Here is a 21,428-nt window from a genome sequence, read left to right on the forward strand (position 1 = left end):
TGCACTTACAGAAATTTCAATCAAATTATTTTTCACATGTTTAGTGAGAATAAAGATATGTGAAATGACTACAAACTCGATGGATTTGATCTTTTCAACATGTCTGAGAAGGTCCAATGCCATGTTCATATCACAGTCCTCCTCAGCTAAATTCAGTAACATGATGATGTGTTTGGTTGGAATCAGGTCTTGTAACTTCAGGTCCAGCAATGTCTTGTAGATACCATAGGCTCTGTAAAGAAGTGAATCTATAAGATTTTGTTTAGTGTCTAAAATAAGTGAAGAATTTCATAGTTCAGAATTCTAAACAGTATATTTTTCCCCATAAAAAAACTACTACTAGTATCAATTAGAGGTTAAATGGCATTCTCTTCCATAAAAGCTACTTACATTTCAAAATTTCATCATTTTGAAGTTTGTACCCTCCACTTACAGAGAAAAGATGATGGTGGAGGATGTGAAAAAAAGGCAGATGGAGAAAGAAAAAATTGCCTTGACCTCTCTGTTTTTGGCCTTCATGGGGGTCTTTCTTAAGTTAAAGAAATTCATGACCTTAAGTTTCATTGCAATTAGTAATTATCTGAAAACCATATTTTGCAATGTATGAATTCCTAACCTTGACCTTTTGACCCCAATATCAACAGAGGTTCTTTATAAGTTACTTAGTTATGATATTAAATTTAATTGTGAAAAAAATCAAAAAGAACTAGTTATCATCTGGAAACCATTTTATGCAATAATGAATTTTTACCTTGATCTTTGGACCTAAGAAATCAAAAGAGTCTTTTTCAGGTCATAGGGAGTTGTGATATAAAAGAGCTAGGTTCACTTTATGCATAAAATGGCCCTGTAGATATACCAATTTCTTGACTAACAACTTATGTTCCATTTTAAACATCAAGATAAAGTAGAGACTTGGTGCTTTCTTTTCCTATTAAAATTTTTCTCCTTAAAGTCCAGGTCTTGGAAAACAAGCTTTATGGAATAGCAATGTTCTTGAATTTTAAGGAAAACAGGTATAATTAAGTACTTTCAGAGAAGAAAAATAATATGAGCGCACCCTCTGATCTAAAAAATAAAACATGTTTTGTAATCCTCAGAAACGGTTCTATCAGTAAATAATTGCATATTTTAGATCAGAGATTGCGCTCTATATTAAATATCGAAAAATAGCTTTAAAAATTGGCTGTTTTTGTAGAATTGTTCAGGATATGAGGAAAATGACACATTTCATGACGTCATAATGCATTGACTAGCCAGAAAATTACGTCATTTTTGGTAGATTCTCAATCGCCAAATGTCTAAGTAAAATTTAATGATTGTCATTAAAACTAAGCAGTTTCAGTCTTTCATAAATTCACTGGGCCAAAAAAGGCCCTAAGTGAACCTTGTTCTTTCAATGCAAAAGCTCAAAGGCTTTTTGAGATATTATCCAGAAATGAAAGTGTTGCACACAGACAGAATGACAGAGGGACAGACTTAAACAAGAAGTCTGTGAGCCAGTGCTCACTAGTAATACCCCCGCTCTGATGTGTATTGTGAATATGCACTATAAGCGTGGATAAACAGGAAGTTGACATCGGATTCATACAAAAATAAATCCCACCATATGGCATGCCTAAACAAAGAGTGTGTTAAAATTTCAAGCATCTGCGCTGAGTAGTTACTGAGAAAACTGTGACGAAAGTTTGTTATATATGGTACAGACAGATGCACGGATAAACAGGAAGTTGACCACGAATTCGTACAAAAATAAATCCCACCATATGGCATGCCTAAACAAAGAGTGTGTTAAAATTTCAAGCACCTGCAATGAGTAGTTGCTGACAAAACTGCGACAAAAAATTTGTCACAGACAGACAGACAGACAGACAGATGGACACACAGACAGACACACAAGGGTAAAACAGTATACCCCCCTCTCCTTTGGAGCGGGGGTATAATTAATATCCCAACTTTCATGAAAAGCAGGGTACAAAAAGGAACCAGACAATATTTATATTGAATACCTTGACTTTCAAATTCCTGAAAACTTACCTTTCCTTATCACCCAGGTTACTCTGACGAGCAATTTCCTGGATACCATTTTTAAACAGCTCATCCTACAAATGCAATAAAACAATATTGTACAGCTTTCAGAGGAAAGGTACATAAAGGCAGCACATTACACAGACAAGAATACGGCATGTGATTAGACAAACAGTACATTATTCTATATTATCTTAAATCAATCTATGAGTGCAGTACATTACGAGATGTAAATTCAAGACAATTCAAGATTGTAGAACATTATGAGATATCAATTTACAACTGGAGATTATAATTTTATGAATATTATTAGTTATCTAAGATCCAATCAAGGGTGTACGGGGATTTACCCCGGGTTTTATTCCATACACCCTGAGACCAAAGGGTGTATGGAATACAACCTGGGGTAAATCCCCATATACCCTTGATTGGACCTGGATAACAAATTTATTTCCTATGTACCCAAATAAATTCTTTGTAAAAAGGTCCAATCAACTGTGTTTCAAGCTATCGATAAGATTTACTATGTCCTACAATGCATTGTGACATCATGTTACCTGCTTTTTATCATAGAGAAACTATGCATTGTGACATCACGTTTTTTACCCCCGGCTCAATTTGGGTGTACGGAAATTTACACCTGACTTTGTAACCAATCAAAGCTCTTGTTACAAGCTACATAGGAAATAATGAACAATATACAAACCTTAGATGGCACTTCATGCCTGAATATACATTTGGGCTTCTTGCAAACATTGTTCTGTATGAACTGGAAACAGAATCCCTTAGGGATAAGGTCAGCCATTGTCTTGTTCCGTCGGAAGTCAATGTCTTCACATTCCTGTTAGACCGAGATGCATTAATAATCTCAAGTGCATTCCAAACCTATTTATTTCTAATCAATCAAAACATGTGCTATTTTAATTTCCTTAACATACTTGGATATGCATGGGAAAAAACAAAATTTGGAATTTTACAGTCACTTTTAAGGAAGCCATTCTACAATATCAAATGTCATGTCCGATGTAACCCGTATATATAGAGTAATTTCCATAACTGTCCAATTATTTAAATCTTAGTTTTTCCCTCTAAATTCCCAAAATATTTCAATCCAATTCACTTAGTACATGTATTGCAGATGAAATGAAATCACATAGGATTTAAATGCTTCTTTCAACAACTGAATCACAAAAATTCAAACTGCAGAAATATCCCATTATATGACATATCCTAAGAAACTTCATTAATAGACTTTCAGGAAGATTAGAAAGACAACTTACCACTGTGCTCTCTGTGACAATTACATTCCCTGTTTCACTTCTTTCATCTTTATGTGTCCTACAAAATTAATCACATGATCATGTTATATCCACTTGAACTTAGGTAATCTTGGTTGTTTCCCCCATTTTTTAACATCCAAACTGAACTGCTAAAGTTTCCATCAAATGCCCATAATTTACAAACTTTTTAACAGAAAGTCAAGAACTGAATACCCTATAATGTATCACTTTGACAGCAAATTAAATTAATACTGTAATCAATTTATTCATTCAATTTCTGTAGCTCTTACTGAGTAGCAGGCAATTCCTCTTCCCCCTCCTCCATCTCCTCTTCCTTTTCACTGGCATCTTCTTCTTTCTCTCCATATTCCTCCTCTTTGTCTTCACCTTCCTCCATGCTTCCATCTTCCTCCTCAGGTTTATCTTCCCAGATGTCTTCTTCTTTTCCCTCATCTTTCCTACTTCTACTCTCCTCTTCTTCCTCATCTAACCACGACTCCTCATCTGAGGCCAAAACGTTCAGGACATCCACATCTGTATCTATTGTTCTTTGCTTGTTTTTGTTTCTTCCGGAGTCCTCTGTCAAAACAAATAAAGATTTTCAAATGAAGATCCAGGCCATTTGCAGATTTCCAATCTTATCAAACATCATTAATGTTATTCTGACACCAGAAAGAAAACATATAAATAAACATTTTTTTAAATCATCAGCTTTATGATTCTTCCTTATCTTAATTTTTACTGAATCAACAAACCTTCATTTTCAGATTCTTGGTCGGACTCCTCAGAGCTTTCAGTATCCTCGCTATCAGAATTCTCACTCTTTTCTTCCTCCATGTCATCTTCCTCATCCTCAGATTGATCCTCCTCCCCCTCATTTACTTGATTCCAATCTTCAATCACTATCATGTCCTCATCTTTATCATTACCCAATGCCACAGCATTCTTAGCGTTATCGTCAGAGTGCCTCCCTTTTTCTTCCTCAGTAACACTATCTACATCCATGTGATCATCCGGGTGCTCGCTTTCCACTACTTCTACAGAGTCTTCTTCATTATTCTTGGTCTTACCATCTGCATCCTTATCTTTTGTTCTGTTATCACTTATTTCAACTTTCCTTTGAGGGTCTTTTTGTAATTCTGGTTTGGAACACATAATTTCACTGGAAAAAGTTTTAACATTATCTGGAATGTGAGACTGTATTTTAGTTGAGAGTGGAATGCTTGGCTTCAAAGGAGTGCTAGTGAATTTTGGAATGCCTCTCTTTTCCAGACCAACTTTTTCACCTTGATCAGATACTTCATTTTCATTCCATGCATCTATAACACAAAACACAAAGTCATACTTTTAAACAAAATTTTTTTTTTAATTTGGATGTTCAAGAATCTTTCCATATTTAACACAATTAAAAATTTACAACCTACATTTTCAGTTTAACTACAGAAGTCAGTCAGAACCCAAACATACCTGATTCCCCTGTACTGCTCACATTGGATGATACAACAGGTGGATTTTGATCATCTGTATCCATTTCACTTGCCACTGCTTCCTCAGTTGGTGAAGTGCCTGTTTCAGACCTGGCTTGCACCTCTTCAAGATACCTGTCAGGTGTGGTGCTATCAGGAGTCATTATGTCTTCTTCTCTCACACTGCTCAACTCCACTCTTGGTCTCTTGAAAACAGGATCTTCACCAAAGTCTGCTGCACGCTTGATGCCAGTGGAAGTGGATGGTTCTTCTGATCTGTAGTTCTTCAATGGAAGAGACAGCACTCCAGAACTTTTCTCTACTACTGGAGGATTTTTTATACTTGATGACATAATAGCATTGTATATTTCCTCTACAAACTGGTTTCCCAAACCCTCCTTCTTTGATGATGGCATGGAAATATGGCTACTACCAGTCATGCCCATCGAATATCCAACCCTAGATTTTACCTTACTCATGGATCCATCTTGTTTGGCCCCAAAACAGAATTTTTCTACATGTCCAATGTCTTGTAAAGGTGACTTCCATTTCATAGAAGTATCTACTTCAGCAGCTGTGGTTTTAGGAATTCTGAATGGCTTTGAAGAGTGCACTATTGATCTCCCTTGTATAGCTGCTGACACTTCCTCTCTTTCTGTTTTGTCTTTAGCCACTTTGGATAGAGAGCCAGACTTGTAAGGTGGTATTTTGCTCCCAGTACTGGAACTGGAGTTGGAACTAAAATCCTTTGGCGATTCAATTCCTTCCTCAGGACTCTCATTTCCAGTTTCTAGGTCATCTTCGTTTATAACCAACTCTTCATTTTCACCTCTAGACTGTTCCTTTTGCTGGCCATTTTTCTCATTTGGAGTCTTTACTACCACAGGCTTGGGCTTTTGTTGCAAGATTTCTGCAAATGAAGGCAACGGTTCCTCTACTGTTGGAACCAACTTCAGGTTTTCCAGTTCCTCTTCCCTAGCTTTATCTCTTAGAATCTTTTGGACAATTTTTGATTTAGGCACCACTGCTCCTATTTCTCTAGACTTTTCTTTGTCCTCTTGATCTCTCTTTTTTTTCTGATGTGTATCAGTGACTTTTGAGTGTTGAGATTTACTGACTTCTTCACCATCAACTCTGCCAAGCTCCTTTTCACTCTCTGCTGCACTATGCTTACGTTTCAACTTTTTATGCTTCTTCTTAGGTTCAAGAATGGCTCTCTCGAAATCTGTTAAAGGTGCTGCAGCTACATTAGGTTTCAGCTTCTTCTTCAGCTTAGCTTGAGTATCTTTATTTATAATGACATGTCCCTTCTTTATCCTTTTTGATTTAGATGACTTTGCATTATCTTTCAGTATTTCATGGTGTTCTCCTCTTGACTTCTTAAGTTCAGCTGTACTTGATGAAGTCTCTTTTTGATGGATTGCCAAAACATTCTCCCTGGGTGGAACCTGTTCAGAGATAGGACCTGTATTCTCCACACATCCTTCCGTAGTTGCACACGGAGTATTTTTTCCATCTTCTTCAGAAGCTACTGCACTTTCCCTAGTAATTTCACCTAGACCTTTATTCTGATTTTGAGAATTTTCTTTTCTCTCCATAATAGTAGTACTTGAATCAGGCATGTGCTTCTTATTCAGTATTCTCCAGGTATGTTTGTGAATCCTTTTCAAAATCAGGTCTTCAATTTGGATAGTTTCCTCAAGTTTCAACCTCTTAAGAATTAAATAGGCATTAACGTTATATCCTATTAATTTACTAATACCCTCTCTGATAATAGACAAAGGAAGAGAATACATGGTGTCCTTGTCATTACTTGCCGACAGGCCATCAGAGATGTTCACCTCTTGTTCTATGTTTTGGCCATCAAAGATGTCCACCTCTTTTGCCACTACCTCCTCTTCTTGTGGAATGCTATCCACTTCTTTACACTTTCTGTCAATATCAAAACTTCTGAATTCATCTTCTGGATGACATGTAGCCTTATGGTGTTTCAAGCTAGACTTCATGTGGAAGTTGATATCACATTTATGGCAAGGATATTTGGTTTTCTCCTCCTTCTTGATGAGGAAACTGGGCTCAGTGACCTGTATACTTGGTGCCTCTTTATCAGGATCTTCTGCACATTCCATCAAGGTTATCATACTTGCCAGAAGGTCCTGCTTACCAAAACTTCCTTCTACAATTGTGGAACACACAATTTCATCACTGCTGACTGCTCTAACTTCCAATGCTTTTAAAGGTTTTACAGATGTATTCTTTGGAACTAAGTCATTACAAACACTCAGGGTTTCAGGTAAAAACACATCTTTCTTGGGCTGAAACAGTGACAGAATGTTCCCATCTGTCTCGTCCTCTTCCATAGCTTTTCTTTTTTTTGCCTTTTTATTTTCTGATCTCTTTTCACTGACTTGTTCCTTCAAACTATTCAATTTTTCTTTGTTCACTGGAACAACATTGGCTGAATCAGCATAAATAACTTTGTTTTCATGAACGAAAAGAATCCTTGACTGGTTGTTAACAGTATCTGTCCTATCAACTACAGCCCTGTTCACTTTTACATTCTCGAACACCTCAGTTGTCAGCAAATCTTCCTCTTGGTTCTGTAGGCTTTTCACTTCATGGTCATCTGATTTTTCCATGTCTTCAGTGATAGTATCATTAATTTCATTATCTTGATGAACTAATACTTCTATATTCTTGACACCTTCTTGATCAGTTGAAGCTACATCCTGTTCAGCATCTTCCTGAACCTCTCTAGATTCTTTCTGCCTTCCTGGTTCCTCTTCTTCCATTGTTTGCTCCTTCTCTTCAGTAGAAACTCTGTTCTCTGTATTCTCACAAACCTTGGAAGCAATCTCTTTACTTTCTGACATTGGTTTCAAATTTTGTTTCAAACCAAGACATTTGAACAACCCATCTCTGTCATGATCTTCTGTGGTTTTAAAGGGTTCCTCGGTTCCATCTTTACTTATTTTTACAGGTGTTCTGTTATCTTCTTTATTACATGCTAATACAGAATCTGCTGAGCGAGATCTCCTTCTGGATGCAATGGGTCTTGATTTTTTCATTTTTTCTGACCTTTCAGAGTATACATTTTCTGCAGGCTGTGGTAGAGGTTCTCCAATGGTATCCCATAGAAGCTTCAGGTATTTTCCATCCACTTCATCTTCCAATTTATTTAACTTGATGATTGGCATCTTTGAACCTACCATCCTATTCTCAATCTTTAGTTTTCCTTCCAAATCTTTTTGAGAGCATGTTACATCTCGCTCAGAAGAAACATTTGGTAATTTTGCTTTCTTCTTTGATCCTTCACTTGGCTTTTTAGATTTCTTTGCCACTAAATCTTCATTTAAAAGCAACTGATCTTGTGCTGCTGCAGTTCTAGTTTTAGATGGACTCCAACTCCTTGTTCGTATGCTAGGTAAATTATTTTTTCCTGATTCTGCTTCCATATGCTCATTGTCACTGATCTCTCCACTTGTGTGACCTACAGAAGTGAATTCAGTTTCCACATGTCCTGTGGAAGTTGACTCTGCTTCCACAACTCCTGTGGTAATTGACTCTGTCTCCAAAACTCCTGTTGTGGTGGCTTCTATCTCCACAACTTCTATGGTAGTGGACTCTTTCTCCACAACTCCTGTGGCAGAAGCTGCTGTCTCCATAACTACTGTTGTGGATGTTTCCCTCTCCACTATTCCTGCGGTAGTGGATGGAGTCTCCACATCCAAGTCAGGTGATATTGTCTTTGGAGGTTTTAATCTACTGGAAGATCTCAGTCCACCTTTTCTCTCCTTAGGAACGGTAGCAGGTCCAAACTGTTGTGGAAAATGTATGGAATCTTCAATGTTCCTTTCTGGGGTGATTGGCACCTCTTCCCTAGAAACTGTTCTTGTTTTAACTTTCTTCAATCTTGATCTGCTCTTTAAAGTCTTTAATTTAGACTTCTTTCTCTTTGTATTTGTTGAGGAGGACTGTGCCATTTCTGCTTGAACTTCAGCTTGAACTTCGGCTTGAACTTCAGCTTGATCTTTTGCTTGAACTTTTTTAGTCTGAGGTTGCAAAGGAGCATGAGTCATTTCATCTAACTGATGCAAAAGCAGACTTTTTTTCTGTTTCAAGTTCTCGATCTTTAATTCCCGTTCCTCTTCAGTCTCATGTTGAACGAAATAGCTTCTTTCCTCAAGGTCTTTATTCATATTAGACACAATCTCTTGTGCTTCTTCTTGTTTCTTACTTATTTTGGCTGTCTTCCCATTTGGACCCAATTCTTTTTTATTTTTCCCTTCTTTCTGTTTTGGAGTTTTTATCTTTAATGTTCCACCCTCTTCTAACTCACACTCAATGCAAGAATCATTTTCCTCAACAACTTCATTGTTAGCATCTAGATCTTTTAACTCCTGATCATCATCTTTGTTTTTTAGTCTGGCACTCTTTCTTTCTGTTTCTGCACTAGGTTTTCTCTTCCTTAGAGATAACTTGACTTTGATTGCCCGAATTTTGGATACTGCAGTGTTTCTCTTTAAGTAAGGCTGAGAAGTGGTTTTTTTGTTCCTCGATATTCCTCCTTGTGCAACAGCTTTTTTCACAGCTTTGCCTGACCTTAAAATTTGCTTTGCACTTAAAATTGCTCTTTGTGATGAAGAATCTTTATTTGGTTGTTTTTCAGAAAGATTTTCTGTTAACAATTTTCTCAGAAGGAAAGGACGTTTTCTTGGACTTGTTTTCTTTGGACTTTGTTGCTTTGACTTTGATGATGATTTTTTGGGACTGGTCTTTTCTTCATCTACAGCCGATGATTTCTTAAAATTTTCATCACTTTTTGACAAACACTGAGAATTCTCATCGGTATTTGATAATTCCTCTGGAAATTCATCACTGTTAGATGATTTTGATGATGTTGGAGTACTTTCAATATTATTTACTGGTTCTGCAACAGTACCAGTCTTTGTATTTTTATGACTCTCTGTTGTGGGTAACAAGGATTTTGAGCTGCTTTGACTAGAGGATGATTCGGAGACTGTAGTATGTTGATCACCAAGTGAAGGCTGTAATGCTGATACATGCTGACCAGAGAGGATTGTCTGAGACAACACAGAGGAGCTGGCTAGAATCTGCTCCTCTTGTCCATTCTGTGATCCAAACCTTACATTTTTGGACTTGAAAGATCTCCCTTTGCCAAAAAGACTCTTTGAACTATATTTACTTGAAGCATATTTGGTCAACTGTCTTTGCGGTTCCTTTGTGTCTGATTCATCAACCTTGATCAGCTTGACAAATGGAGAATATTTGGAAGGTGAATTGCTAAGGTAATTTGGAACATTAAAAGTAACTTGTTCTGCAGCTCTATTTTGTGGTGGAGATTTCTCTCCCTCACTACTGGTATCATCATCTATTCCAACACTGACTGCTTTCACCTTGTCTTTATCGCACTTAGTTACTGATGGCCCAATAGGGTCTCTGCTGTTGGTACTAACAATTGCAGGCCAAACATCTCTATTCTCATCTTTTGATGATGGCCCAGCATGATCTGTTTTGTCTTTCATTTGGTCATCAGTAACAAAAGCTGTGTTCAGAGATGTTCTAGTACTACTATACTTCTTGACTTTATTTTCTGTTGTCTTGGACACTACTCGCACATCGTTACTTGTATCTGCATTAACAGTTATACTGAAGTTTTTAAAGTGCTGGATGGTCTTCTTGGGACTTGCTGCGTCTAACAGACGAATTGGTCCCTTTTTTCCAGCCGAATTTGTCAAAACCTCAGTTACAATATTTTCATCAGAGACAGTAGTATTTTTTGAAATTTGATTTGTGGTATGTAGGTCTAGATAAGCTAAATGTGACTGATAACTTTCAACTGAAGAAGACTTCGCTGAGTAGCTTCCACCAGGGTCAGACTTGCGTTTTTGTTTTCTATTTTGCTTTTCAGCACTATATTCAGAGTCTGTGAGTGAGCCCCCAATTGAACAGAAGGATTTTTTGTTATTTGCAACCTTGTTATTCCTTTCATAGTGAACTTCTTTCAAGTGCCTTCGCAATCCTTTATTATGAGTGGATCCTCTGAACACACTTCTACAATATGGACATTCACTTGTTGTCATCTTTCTTGCTTCATCCACACTAACAGTGCTGTACGTTGTATCAAAATGATCTTCTTTATATTTTTCCAAATGCTTTTTAATATTTCTTTCACTTCGAAAAAGAAGACCACAATTACATATCGCCCATATACTAGTATCCGTTTCACAATTCACAATGAGGGGAGATTTGGCTGGAAGCTGCATTTTCCCTAACATTTTGGCTTCTCTTTTCTCAAGTACTTCTTTTTGTATGCTGGAACTTCCTGAACCACATGGTCTCTCACAATGCATACATTTGGCACAGTCTCCACTACCAGCAACTGGATTAGAAGCAAGGCTTTGCAATTCATGCTTGTGAAAGTCAATATAATGCCTCCTCATTGTCCAAAAGTTACCGAGTGGCTTATCACAAAATCTGCAGTTGAATGAGGTGGAATTGAGACACACTGTGCAGGTCTGGTCAACTTCAACATCACAGCTCTCGTCTTCCTCCTCATCTGTTGTTTCATCATCAACAGTAAGGTTAAATCCAGTTTTCTCACACAATGTTGCATCTTCAACAGACTGTTTAATGACATGCTGCTTATTCCAGTGTGTTAACCAACTCTTCCTGTTCTTGTAAGATCCCGAGCAAGAAGGACAATGAACTCTTTCCACTATATGCTCATCATCAGTTTCAGTCATTGAGTCCTCACTTTCAGAGTCTACAAGTGGTATTCCATGTGGAAATTCTGATTGGTGTTTCTTGTGACACCTTGCAAAGTGAACTGTGCACTTGCTGCTCACAGAACTCTCTTTGTTACACTCGGACTTTCCCCCTTTCTTTCTTGATGACTCATTCTGCTGTTGCTTTTCCAATTCTTCATCAGTTGTATTTCCATCATCAGGAATGTATATTCTGGGAACCTTGTGGTGCACCTTCTTGATATGCCTACGTAGATTATACATGTTGCTGTATTTGCATGAGCATATTGGACATATTGGTGGTTCACTATTAGCAGTTCCCACTCCAGGTTTAGCACATATATATACTTCTTTACTAGGTTTCCTTTTCTGTGAGGAAATACGTGATTTCTCATTACTGGTTTTGTTTTCGTCCTCGTCATTTTCACTATCTCTTTCACTTTTCTGGTGATATTTTTCGCAGTGAAGGTTGTATGATGAAAGACTCTTAAATTTTTGTAGGCAAATAGAGCACCAAAATTCCGATCTCACCTCCCCATCCTTAGTCTCTGTTAATTGAAGGTTTTTTCTTGTACTTTCCACAGTATCTTCTTCGACCAGTTTCTCCCGATGTTTCTTTCTGATGTGCTCTCTGTATGACTTGACAAGCCTGTATTTCCGTGGACAAAAAGCACATTGGATTTTTTCCGTGTCTGAATCATCTCCGCTTTCATCAGCACTGAGTTCCATGGTCTGATTTTTGTGACGTTCTTTTTTGTGTCGTTCTAATGACTGTCTGTGTTTATACCTCTTGTTACAAATTTCACACGTTTCGTTTTCCGTACCATCAGGAAGTCTTGTTTTCACCTGTGTTCTTCCCCGGTCCCCTTGGTCTAGCTCCTGCGTCTTTAATTTCTGCTGTTTAGTTTCATGAACAGTGTTTTCTTCACCAGGGTTTTCTGTGATAGACATACGTCCCTTGGGTCCATGCTTTTTATGCTTGGTCCTCTTCCGCAAGGTCCTATCTGAAGTCAGTTCTCCATCACTTTCACTATCAGTAAAGTAATCTGAAAATAACGACAGTAAATATGTTGCAGATACTTTAGATAAAAGTTGCTAAATTCATGATCTTTGCAGATACTTTAGATAAAAGTTGCTAAATTCATGATCTTTAAAATGGTTTGGGTCTCAGTAAGAAAAGTCTGACTCTGTTGAAAATTGTGGTCTATGTCTACTTTAGACTAAAACAACTTTGATGCTGAGTAATTATGTTGCTAACTCTAAGTGCTTATCTATTCAGTAAGTCTAATATATGAATCAGCCTTAAAGAAATACAAAATTTTGATTGCATAATACATAACTTAATGGCATGAGCACCACAAATATAGTGGTGCCGCGTTAATCCGGACACCAATAATCCAGATGTTGCAACTTCAGGACAATATTTTTTGGGAACCGATTTTTTTCCCCATGTTATTCTGTCTCACAAATTTTGAAATCCGCATTTGGTATCAGACAGTAATATTTCATTGAAAAGTGACTCGTTTATCCAGATGGAAAATTTTCCTGGAACAACTTTTTCACACCTATCTTGCAATAGTGATAATTTTTGTATAAACATTAGCCATGCATGCAGTCAGTTTGAAGGCTGTTACTTAGTCTATAATTATATTATAATTATAATTAGTATGTGTTTACCCCAAATTAAATATACGTTTATTATTTAATCAAATAAGAATCTGTTCAGAATCATACTGCAAATGCTAAATAAATTTATGAGAATTTGGAGAGTTGTAAATAAAATGAACAATATCTCAAGAGCGCTTTGGTAGTGGTCTTTAATTACAAAAGTTTAACAAAATACGATTTTCCATTTATCAAAACATCAATATATTTGAAACGTTTTTTTTTAAATAGACAGTTTAAAAAGGTACGGAGTTTCTTTCAAAATAGACTTACCTCCTGAGTGCTGAATGAACTGTTAGCGATATACAATTTTAGCAATCTACACACCCTTGCTAATAATGCCAAAATTGAATCCTCGCTAAAAATTCTGCTTATACGGTATCTTTTTTTTAAAATTAAAATTATTTCTTTTAAAACTATAAGAATAAAATCAATAAACCAAAGTATTAAAGTTTTATTTTCTTTGCCTTCACATTTGATACCAAATATGTACATAATTTGAGAGGGTTCTTTGAAAAGCGATTCACTTAAGGGGATGAAGGACACATGGTCACATGACTCTGTTTAACTACGTCATAGTCTCCGTTTATATAAGTGCAAAACGTGTAAAGCATCAGTTCTTGTATAATTTTTTGACATTTTTTTCTTTAATTACCATCTAATATTAAAAAAAAATGAAAAGTTTAATATTCTTCTAAACGTTAACAAATTATGAAAAAGATTGATCCACTCCTCTGTTACCCTACACTGCGTGTCCAATTCGTCGGTGACGTCATACACGATCTGTTAGTACAGCAAGATCATACTCGGTGAATATACAGGGGCGGTATTATTATATAAAAACAGGTCATAATCAGTATATGATGAAATATTTTGAGAAACGGGGAGCACAAAAATTATTTTTGCATGGCTAATGACGGAAATCTTATGTAGGTATATCTTATTTTGCTTATTTAGCTTACGTGTGACGTCATAGATGGTTTTTCCCATACTCGAGAAATGTAAACATGACACGTTTTTATCATGCTTATGTCCTCTTTAACGATGCCCTGTGCAATATTGAGGTCAGCTTCACCATTCGAAATTTTTACAGTTAATCAATAATTAGAAGGACTTGCATTTCAATGTAAATTTAAAAATATTGAATGATAGAATTTTTTGTGAATTACATTTTTTGTTGTTATGTTGTCTTAAAAAGTTCGTAATTTTCCCTATCCGATGCAGTGTGATAGAAGAAACTTGCTTTTTCGAATTTTAAACCCTATTCAAACTCTAAAATATTTTAAAAGATACATATTCACTTACATATTTTTTATATATGCTTTAAAAAGTCCCATTATGGACAGAGTAAAAAGCCCGGAAACGTGGAGAATTAAAACTCCACTTAGATACTGTAGGGCATAGTATTTGTCAATCAATATCTCTAAAATAAGGTAAGAAACCTAATGATATAACTGCTTTAAGATATGTGGGACATACTTAATTAGAAATATACAAAATACAAAAAAAAATTGAATGAGAAGTATTTTTTCAGCTAAAGGTCCTTCTTCCCCTTAAATGGATGATTCATTTATCCAGACGATTTCACATGGGATGGAAGTGTCCAGATTAACAAGGCACCACTGTTTATTTAATTAAACAATTCTGATGAATTTTTGTCAAAAAGGCCCACTTGATCTATACTGTAGGTAGGCTAAATACAACAAAATTGATATGCTCTTTGCAATATGATGTCTAACTATTTTATTTTATTTGACTTACTTTTTTCTTCTCTCATTTTTTCCAAGCTGACTGTAACTGCTTTTATTCTTTCCATTTCTAAAATTGAAAAAAAAAGACACTATCAACTAATTGTCAGTTCTCATTAAATAGTTTGGATGAATATCTACATTGTGTCTCATGTAATATTAATAGCCTATAAATGTACATCACTTTAGAAAAGTCTAATATATTATTTATAGTTATACTGAAAACTGTAGGAGGAGTATTTCACAGAAATTTCATGGCAATACTGTTCATCAAAATCAAAAAACAATACAATTATGTATCATAGTCTATTTGTGTGCCAAGTTATACTGAAATCAGACCAAAACTGTAAAAGGAGAAGCGTTTTGAAAGTATTTCACAGAAATGTAAATTTTAGTAATCATGGCAACACCGTTCATCGAAATAAAAAAACGATACACAGAATTATGTACCTTAGTGGGCACCAATACCGAGAACAGGTGGAAAGAGTTAATTTAAAACCATTAAAATTTAACTGTACAGTAAACTTGGAATATTTAAAGGGCAACTTTGACATATATATATATATATATATATATATATAAAGCACTAAAAATGACCAACGACACGAACAATAATAATTGTCAAATTTTCGGGACAACCTGTCCCTTCCTCAGGACAAAGAAAAAAGTTAAGAAGTCATAAAAACAAAGGAAATAGAGAAGCAAAAACAACTAGCACTACTACTAAACTACCAAACACTAAATATTTACAAGGTTACATGTTTAATTTGGAGTTTATAAACAGTTGTGAACAAAGAAATCCGGAGCGCTATGAATTGCATCCGGTCTATCGGGCCCGATAGACCGGACGCAATTCATAGCGCTCCGGATTTCTTTGTTCACAACTGTTTATAAACTCCAAATTAAACATGTAACCTTGTAAATATTTAGTGTTTGGTAGTTTAGTAGTAGTGCTAGTTGTTTTTGCTTCTCTATTTCCTTTGTTTTTATGACTTCTTAACTTTTTTCTTTGTCCTGAGGAAGGGACAGGTTGTCCCGAAAATTTGACAATTATTATTGTTCGTGTCGTTGGTCATTTTTAGTGCTTTATATAAATTCCCATCCGTGACCTTGTATCTACTTAGTAGATCCGACACTTCGGATATACAGTGTTGTTGGTTTTTAGTGCTTTTTATATATATATATATATATATATATATATATATATATATATATATATATATATATATATTTTTTTTTTCTTCTTTATACATATTATTTAAGAAATAAGGTATCATTTTAAAACATCTATCGGGATATAAATATGGGTTGGTCACGAGATCAAATTCCAAAAAGCCCAAAGGGCTTTATGATAAATTTGATCTCATACCAACCCGTATTTATATCCCGATAGATGTTTTAAAATACCTTATTACTTATATTTACATTTGTGACTTATTCATATTATATATTAACCTGATTATAATTTTTAACTCGTGAAATGTTCAATTTTTCAAACTCAATGGCATGTGTTTCATCCATTGATTGTGCGTCAACCCTTTATGACGTCACTGAGAAATTACGTCGAACGTTTATGACATGAGGAACCCGTGTTTATACGAATATAGATATGCGTTGCTTTCAATAGTGTTACATAAAAGAAAACATTTGCAAATGTAAATATATAAATAACATTACTCTTGTATTGAATATTTACATAATAACCAACCTCAAGATGAATTCCAATGTGGCAGAATTGCAGTTCAGGTTAGACCTGCAAAACAAAATGTTTTGTCTTTTAATCATTAAACTTCTTAAAGAATTACTGGGCAAATTAGGTAGCATGGTACACTATATTACGGATATTACCATTCATAGCAATGAAGCTGAGAAAATAAACTTCCTGATCAGTAAGGACTCTTATCAAGTTGAAAAAGGAATAAATCTCAACCCAGAAACACTCATAACCTATTTTGCTGGTAATTATATACTAGCGGAAAAAGAAACTGTTAAGTAATTTTATTTATAGAATCATATACACAAAATATTATGTTGCAAAATGTATATCATTATTTTATATAATGCACTTTCATTTCAAACATCAAAAATATAATGCACTGTCTTTCAATTCAAACATCAAATTACAGATTATGTCCTTTATGGTTGATTATAATAAACAGCCACTGAAAATAAGGCGGTTGCAAGAAAGTTTCAGGTCAATCTTAATAGCATGTATGACTCCCATTTGCAATGATGCATTCTTCACACCTACGACACATTGAATGAATCAGGTTATTACACAAACGTGACGTCCGTATATACGTATATTGCTGACGTGACGTCACACACGGGCCTGACAGTGGGCGGTGCCAACAGCGCCACTTTGCTGACATCATCTCCATAAAGCATTTACAGTGTCAATATGAACTCCAAATTGCCTTGCTTCACTGCTTTGAGACATCCCAGCTTCCAGCATCCCAATAGCATGCAAACGATCATTTTCAATCATGCGAGGCAACAAACTGAGTACTCACATGTTTAGTATATTAAACTACTATTAGTATGCTTTAAGAATAAGGATTGATCAGAGTACATGTATACTTTTTATGTTCGTTTTTAACTTTGAAGTAAAGACAGTTTTTTATCTTCTAGTATACATTGGATAGTAACTCTCTATCTGAAATAATGAGTAAACTCCAGGGTTTTAATACACAGAAGTTGAATGCAAAAGTTATGAAAACTAAAACTGTCCAAAAGGGACAAATACCCCCCGCTGGGTTTTTCAGAGAAGGTACCAAATCACTAATGTTTTCTAGATGTGAGAGGTGTTCACAATTTGCTTAAACATTTAGAGTGAAAATTTAATTACAAATTATTTTTTTTAATGAATGAAACTAAGGTGCAGCCTAATAAAACATCAATGCTAGTAATTTCAGTATTTTTTAATTACATTGAAAAAATAGTTGCAACTGTCATCTTTGTGAGACATATGACACTCTGCATATTGATTGTTGAAAAAAAAAATATCATAATTAATTATACAAAATCAAATTGATCTTAATACCTTTATATCAAACTCATTTTAAAAATAAAAAGCTGGTTCCAGTAACTATGTATTTTGACAGACATAAATTACAATTAAGAGACTTAGACAGCAGAGATCTTTATTTCTTTCTGCCCAATTCCCAGGAGATATAGATAAGACTTGCTTGATCAAAGATGCCCTAACAGCTTCCCACACTGAACTCATTAATTAATCTTTAACTGGATGTATGTCCACTCATTACTCCAAAGGGACAAATGGATTTACACTATCTGCTGTGTCATGTAAAAACTGTTTTTAATACTTTGTGATTTTTTTTTAGTTCTAATGAGTAGTTTTAAGCTGTAGTTCACATTTTTGTACAGATGTTCTAGATTCTATGTCTCAAACCTTAGACATGAACCTGAAATGACCAAGTCAATAAAAATGAAAAAAAAAACACCTGTAAAATGCAGAAAAATTACCAAATAATGTTGAAAATACCAGGTGGACATCTTCATATGGTAAATAATAAGTGTACAAATTTTCATACAAATCTATGCAATAGTCTCTGGGAACAGATCTGGACAAAACCACATAATAAAAATAGAAAAAACACCTGTAAAATGCAAAAAAATTATCCAATCATGATGAAAATACCAGGTGCACACCTTCATATGGCGAAGAAAAAGTGTACAAATTTTCAGACAAATCCTTGCAACAGTTTCAAAGAAATGCTCTGGACAAAATCTCGTCTACAGACAGACGGACAGCTAGACAGACGGACAGACAGACGGACAAGCTGATTCCAATATACCCCCCCTAAACTTCGTTTGCGGGGGGTATAATAATATGACTAATAACACTGTTATTTACATATTTCTGAAGTGGGAGGAGTACCCTAACAGAATCAATTACTATGCCATTCCCAAAGTAATTAAAATTAAATCTTTGATCCGCTCCAACTACATCTGTTTGGAGTGGATCAAAGATCTAATTTCAATTAGATTAGTGCAATTTCAAAAGATAAATGAACCTTTAAAATTCTTTCAAAATATTCTACAATGAAAACAATGCTAATCAAAAACCTCCACTGAAATACAAGAAACATTAATAAAAACATGTACATCATATTTACCAGGAAATGAGATAAACGTAAGCTGGATAAAAAATGATAACGATCTTGATTATCCAGGAAAGCCTGGATTAGTACAAAGCTAGTTTATTTTGTGGTCCTCTAGGAAAACATGTGTAAACAGACAGAAAATGGCAAAGGATATAGATGAAAAGATTGGGGAAAACAATAAAAGTAGTGTTTTTTTAAAATTTCTTTCATGATTAGATAAAAAAAAAAAATCTGTTTTTTTAAGGAACTATAATACTACACTACAGTCAACGCGGTTTCCGTATTTACCGCGAGTCCTCACAGTGTGAAATTGATCGCGGTTTAACACAGGTAACTCAGGTAAAACCGCGTGTTCTCGCGGTACGGGTCCTCAACTAATCCACACCATCGCGGTTTGTGTTATCCGTCTCAGGTAAAAAAATTATTCTCTTCATGAACGCGAGTTACCTCCCCCGACGGAAAAAACAGAACAAGAATGAATAGAAGTAAAAAAAAAATATTAAAAGGATAAAACCAGTCTTAGCAGTTATTTAGGTCTCCCTTTTTATATTTGATTAATTTATCTTTTTACTTATTTCACACCTCTTTCAAAAATAAAAAAAAAAACAAAAGAAAAGGAAAGGAAAGAATGCATGATATGGAGACAACTAGATATATATATTGTGTGTTCATTTATTGTTCGTAACTTATTCGTAATTATACATATGTATTAATTTTGTAGATCACAGTTATTGATCATCCGATAACTCAATGATTTAATTGTCAATTGAAAACAACTTTTCCATCATTTAACCATTTTGAATAATTAAAATAGTCGCAATATTTGAAAAAAAGGCGCTCAGAATAAAATCCTCAAACGAATAGATATTTTTTTCTGTATTACTTATTAATAATTCAAGTGTTCTTGAAAATTCTAAACTTGAGAAAGTACGTATGAACATACAACATGTATTATAATACTAGACTCTTTTTCATGACTTCCAATCTAGTGCGCTTCGTACGGTATTTATCCAGGTATTACAAACAAACAATGATTCGGGTGTAAAATATGATTTAAAAAATATATCCTGTTTATAAATATTATCATTCAAACTTTAATTTACTTTAGATACATGTTTATTCGTAAATAGCAAGCTTTACCCTATTTTGATTTAAAAAATTGAATTAATTTTCGGTCCACAATCAACTGATAATTCATAAATTTAAAACTGATTCAAAGTTAGTTTAAGTTTTCATTCGTTGATTGTTTTCTAAATAGTGATGGTTAACCTACTGACTGACTTCCCATGCTCTGGGCATCACACATTATCTTCATGCATGTGATACCATGGATACCCCTTCCTGAATTTACATCGTTTTTTTTTTTTTTTTGGATTTATTTACCTTCAATTACAGACAAAAAACGTTATTAATAGCTCAGAGGATCTTCCAGCATGTGCAAATATGCAACATTCGATTTTGAAATTTAATTAACTTTAAACTGATAAAATACAATTGAAATAGAAGGTTCTATGTGTCCCCGGGCTAGGTTCGAGTTTGTACAGTCAGAACCTTGGCACTGACAAAGACAGGAAGTGTTATGTAATAGATATACACATACGTCTGCACTACAATAGAGATAGGTTAGATTTCTTAAAGTTGTGATTTACCTGTATTGTATACCTGGACATGCAAAATTTTGCATTAATATTGAATAGGAATCTGCGTCGTAAAACTTGAAATACATCGCAAACTATGAAATAATTTGTCCATTTTATAAGTAGCAAATTATTTCATACAACATTTTCCATTGATTCAATACAACATTAAATTCTCAGGAACTATTAGAAAAAATGAAATTTCATTCAGAATTCCTCCAGAATTTGAAAGCTTTAAACAAACAGCAAGTTTTATACATTAATATTACATAGAAAAATAGATTTAATAAGTATCTCATATTCAAAAATCGACGATGATAGGAGAAGAAGGGGGGGGGGGGGCTGGTTTTAATGAGACGTACTGTTCATATTTATTGATTATTTTCTAAAGATATGCTAGTATGTATATTTTGGGCATTCGTGAAGTGTGTTGATTAAATAAATATATACAGTATAGTGTAAACATATACATACAGACAAGTTTCCTGAAATGTCCCTCGCCGTTTATTTTAGATTTTTATTCTTAACCCCCCCCCCCCACACACACACACACAAACTAATCCTTATGTTTCTCCACCCAAAATTACCGTGTGTAATTTTAACACCCACTCCCGTAAATGATTTTAAAGTTTCTGTTTTGTGAAACCTTTCTCTTTGGTTTCAATAATTACTCTAACAGTCCCAAGTTTTTCAAGATCGCCGACCTATAA

At 34.8% G+C, this 21,428-nt stretch overlaps 1 protein-coding gene across 1 annotated transcript in view; it reads right to left on the reverse strand.

The window, feature by feature from the left end:
• The window catches only part of LOC133202964 (uncharacterized), a 30,453-nt gene extending 15,431 nt beyond the window's left edge, over positions 1-15,022 (reverse strand). Inside the window, exons 1-8 of the mRNA XM_061338816.1 lie at positions 14,968-15,022; positions 4,776-12,587; positions 4,064-4,627; positions 3,599-3,887; positions 3,309-3,366; positions 2,735-2,869; positions 2,038-2,102; positions 77-232 (exon numbers count right to left, since the gene is read on the reverse strand). Coding sequence (XP_061194800.1) covers positions 77-232; positions 2,038-2,102; positions 2,735-2,869; positions 3,309-3,366; positions 3,599-3,887; positions 4,064-4,627; positions 4,776-12,587; positions 14,968-15,022 — 9,134 coding nt within the window. The remainder of the gene's footprint in view (positions 1-76; positions 233-2,037; positions 2,103-2,734; positions 2,870-3,308; positions 3,367-3,598; positions 3,888-4,063; positions 4,628-4,775; positions 12,588-14,967) is intronic.
• Between the last annotated feature and the right edge of the window lie 6,406 nt (positions 15,023-21,428).

The sequence above is a fragment of the Saccostrea echinata genome, unplaced genomic scaffold (genome assembly GCF_033153115.1).
Source record: "Saccostrea echinata isolate AGI-Se365-2 ecotype Australia unplaced genomic scaffold, CSIRO_AGI_Sech_v1 ptg000047l, whole genome shotgun sequence".
In the NCBI taxonomy this organism is placed as follows: domain Eukaryota; kingdom Metazoa; phylum Mollusca; class Bivalvia; order Ostreida; family Ostreidae; genus Saccostrea; species Saccostrea echinata.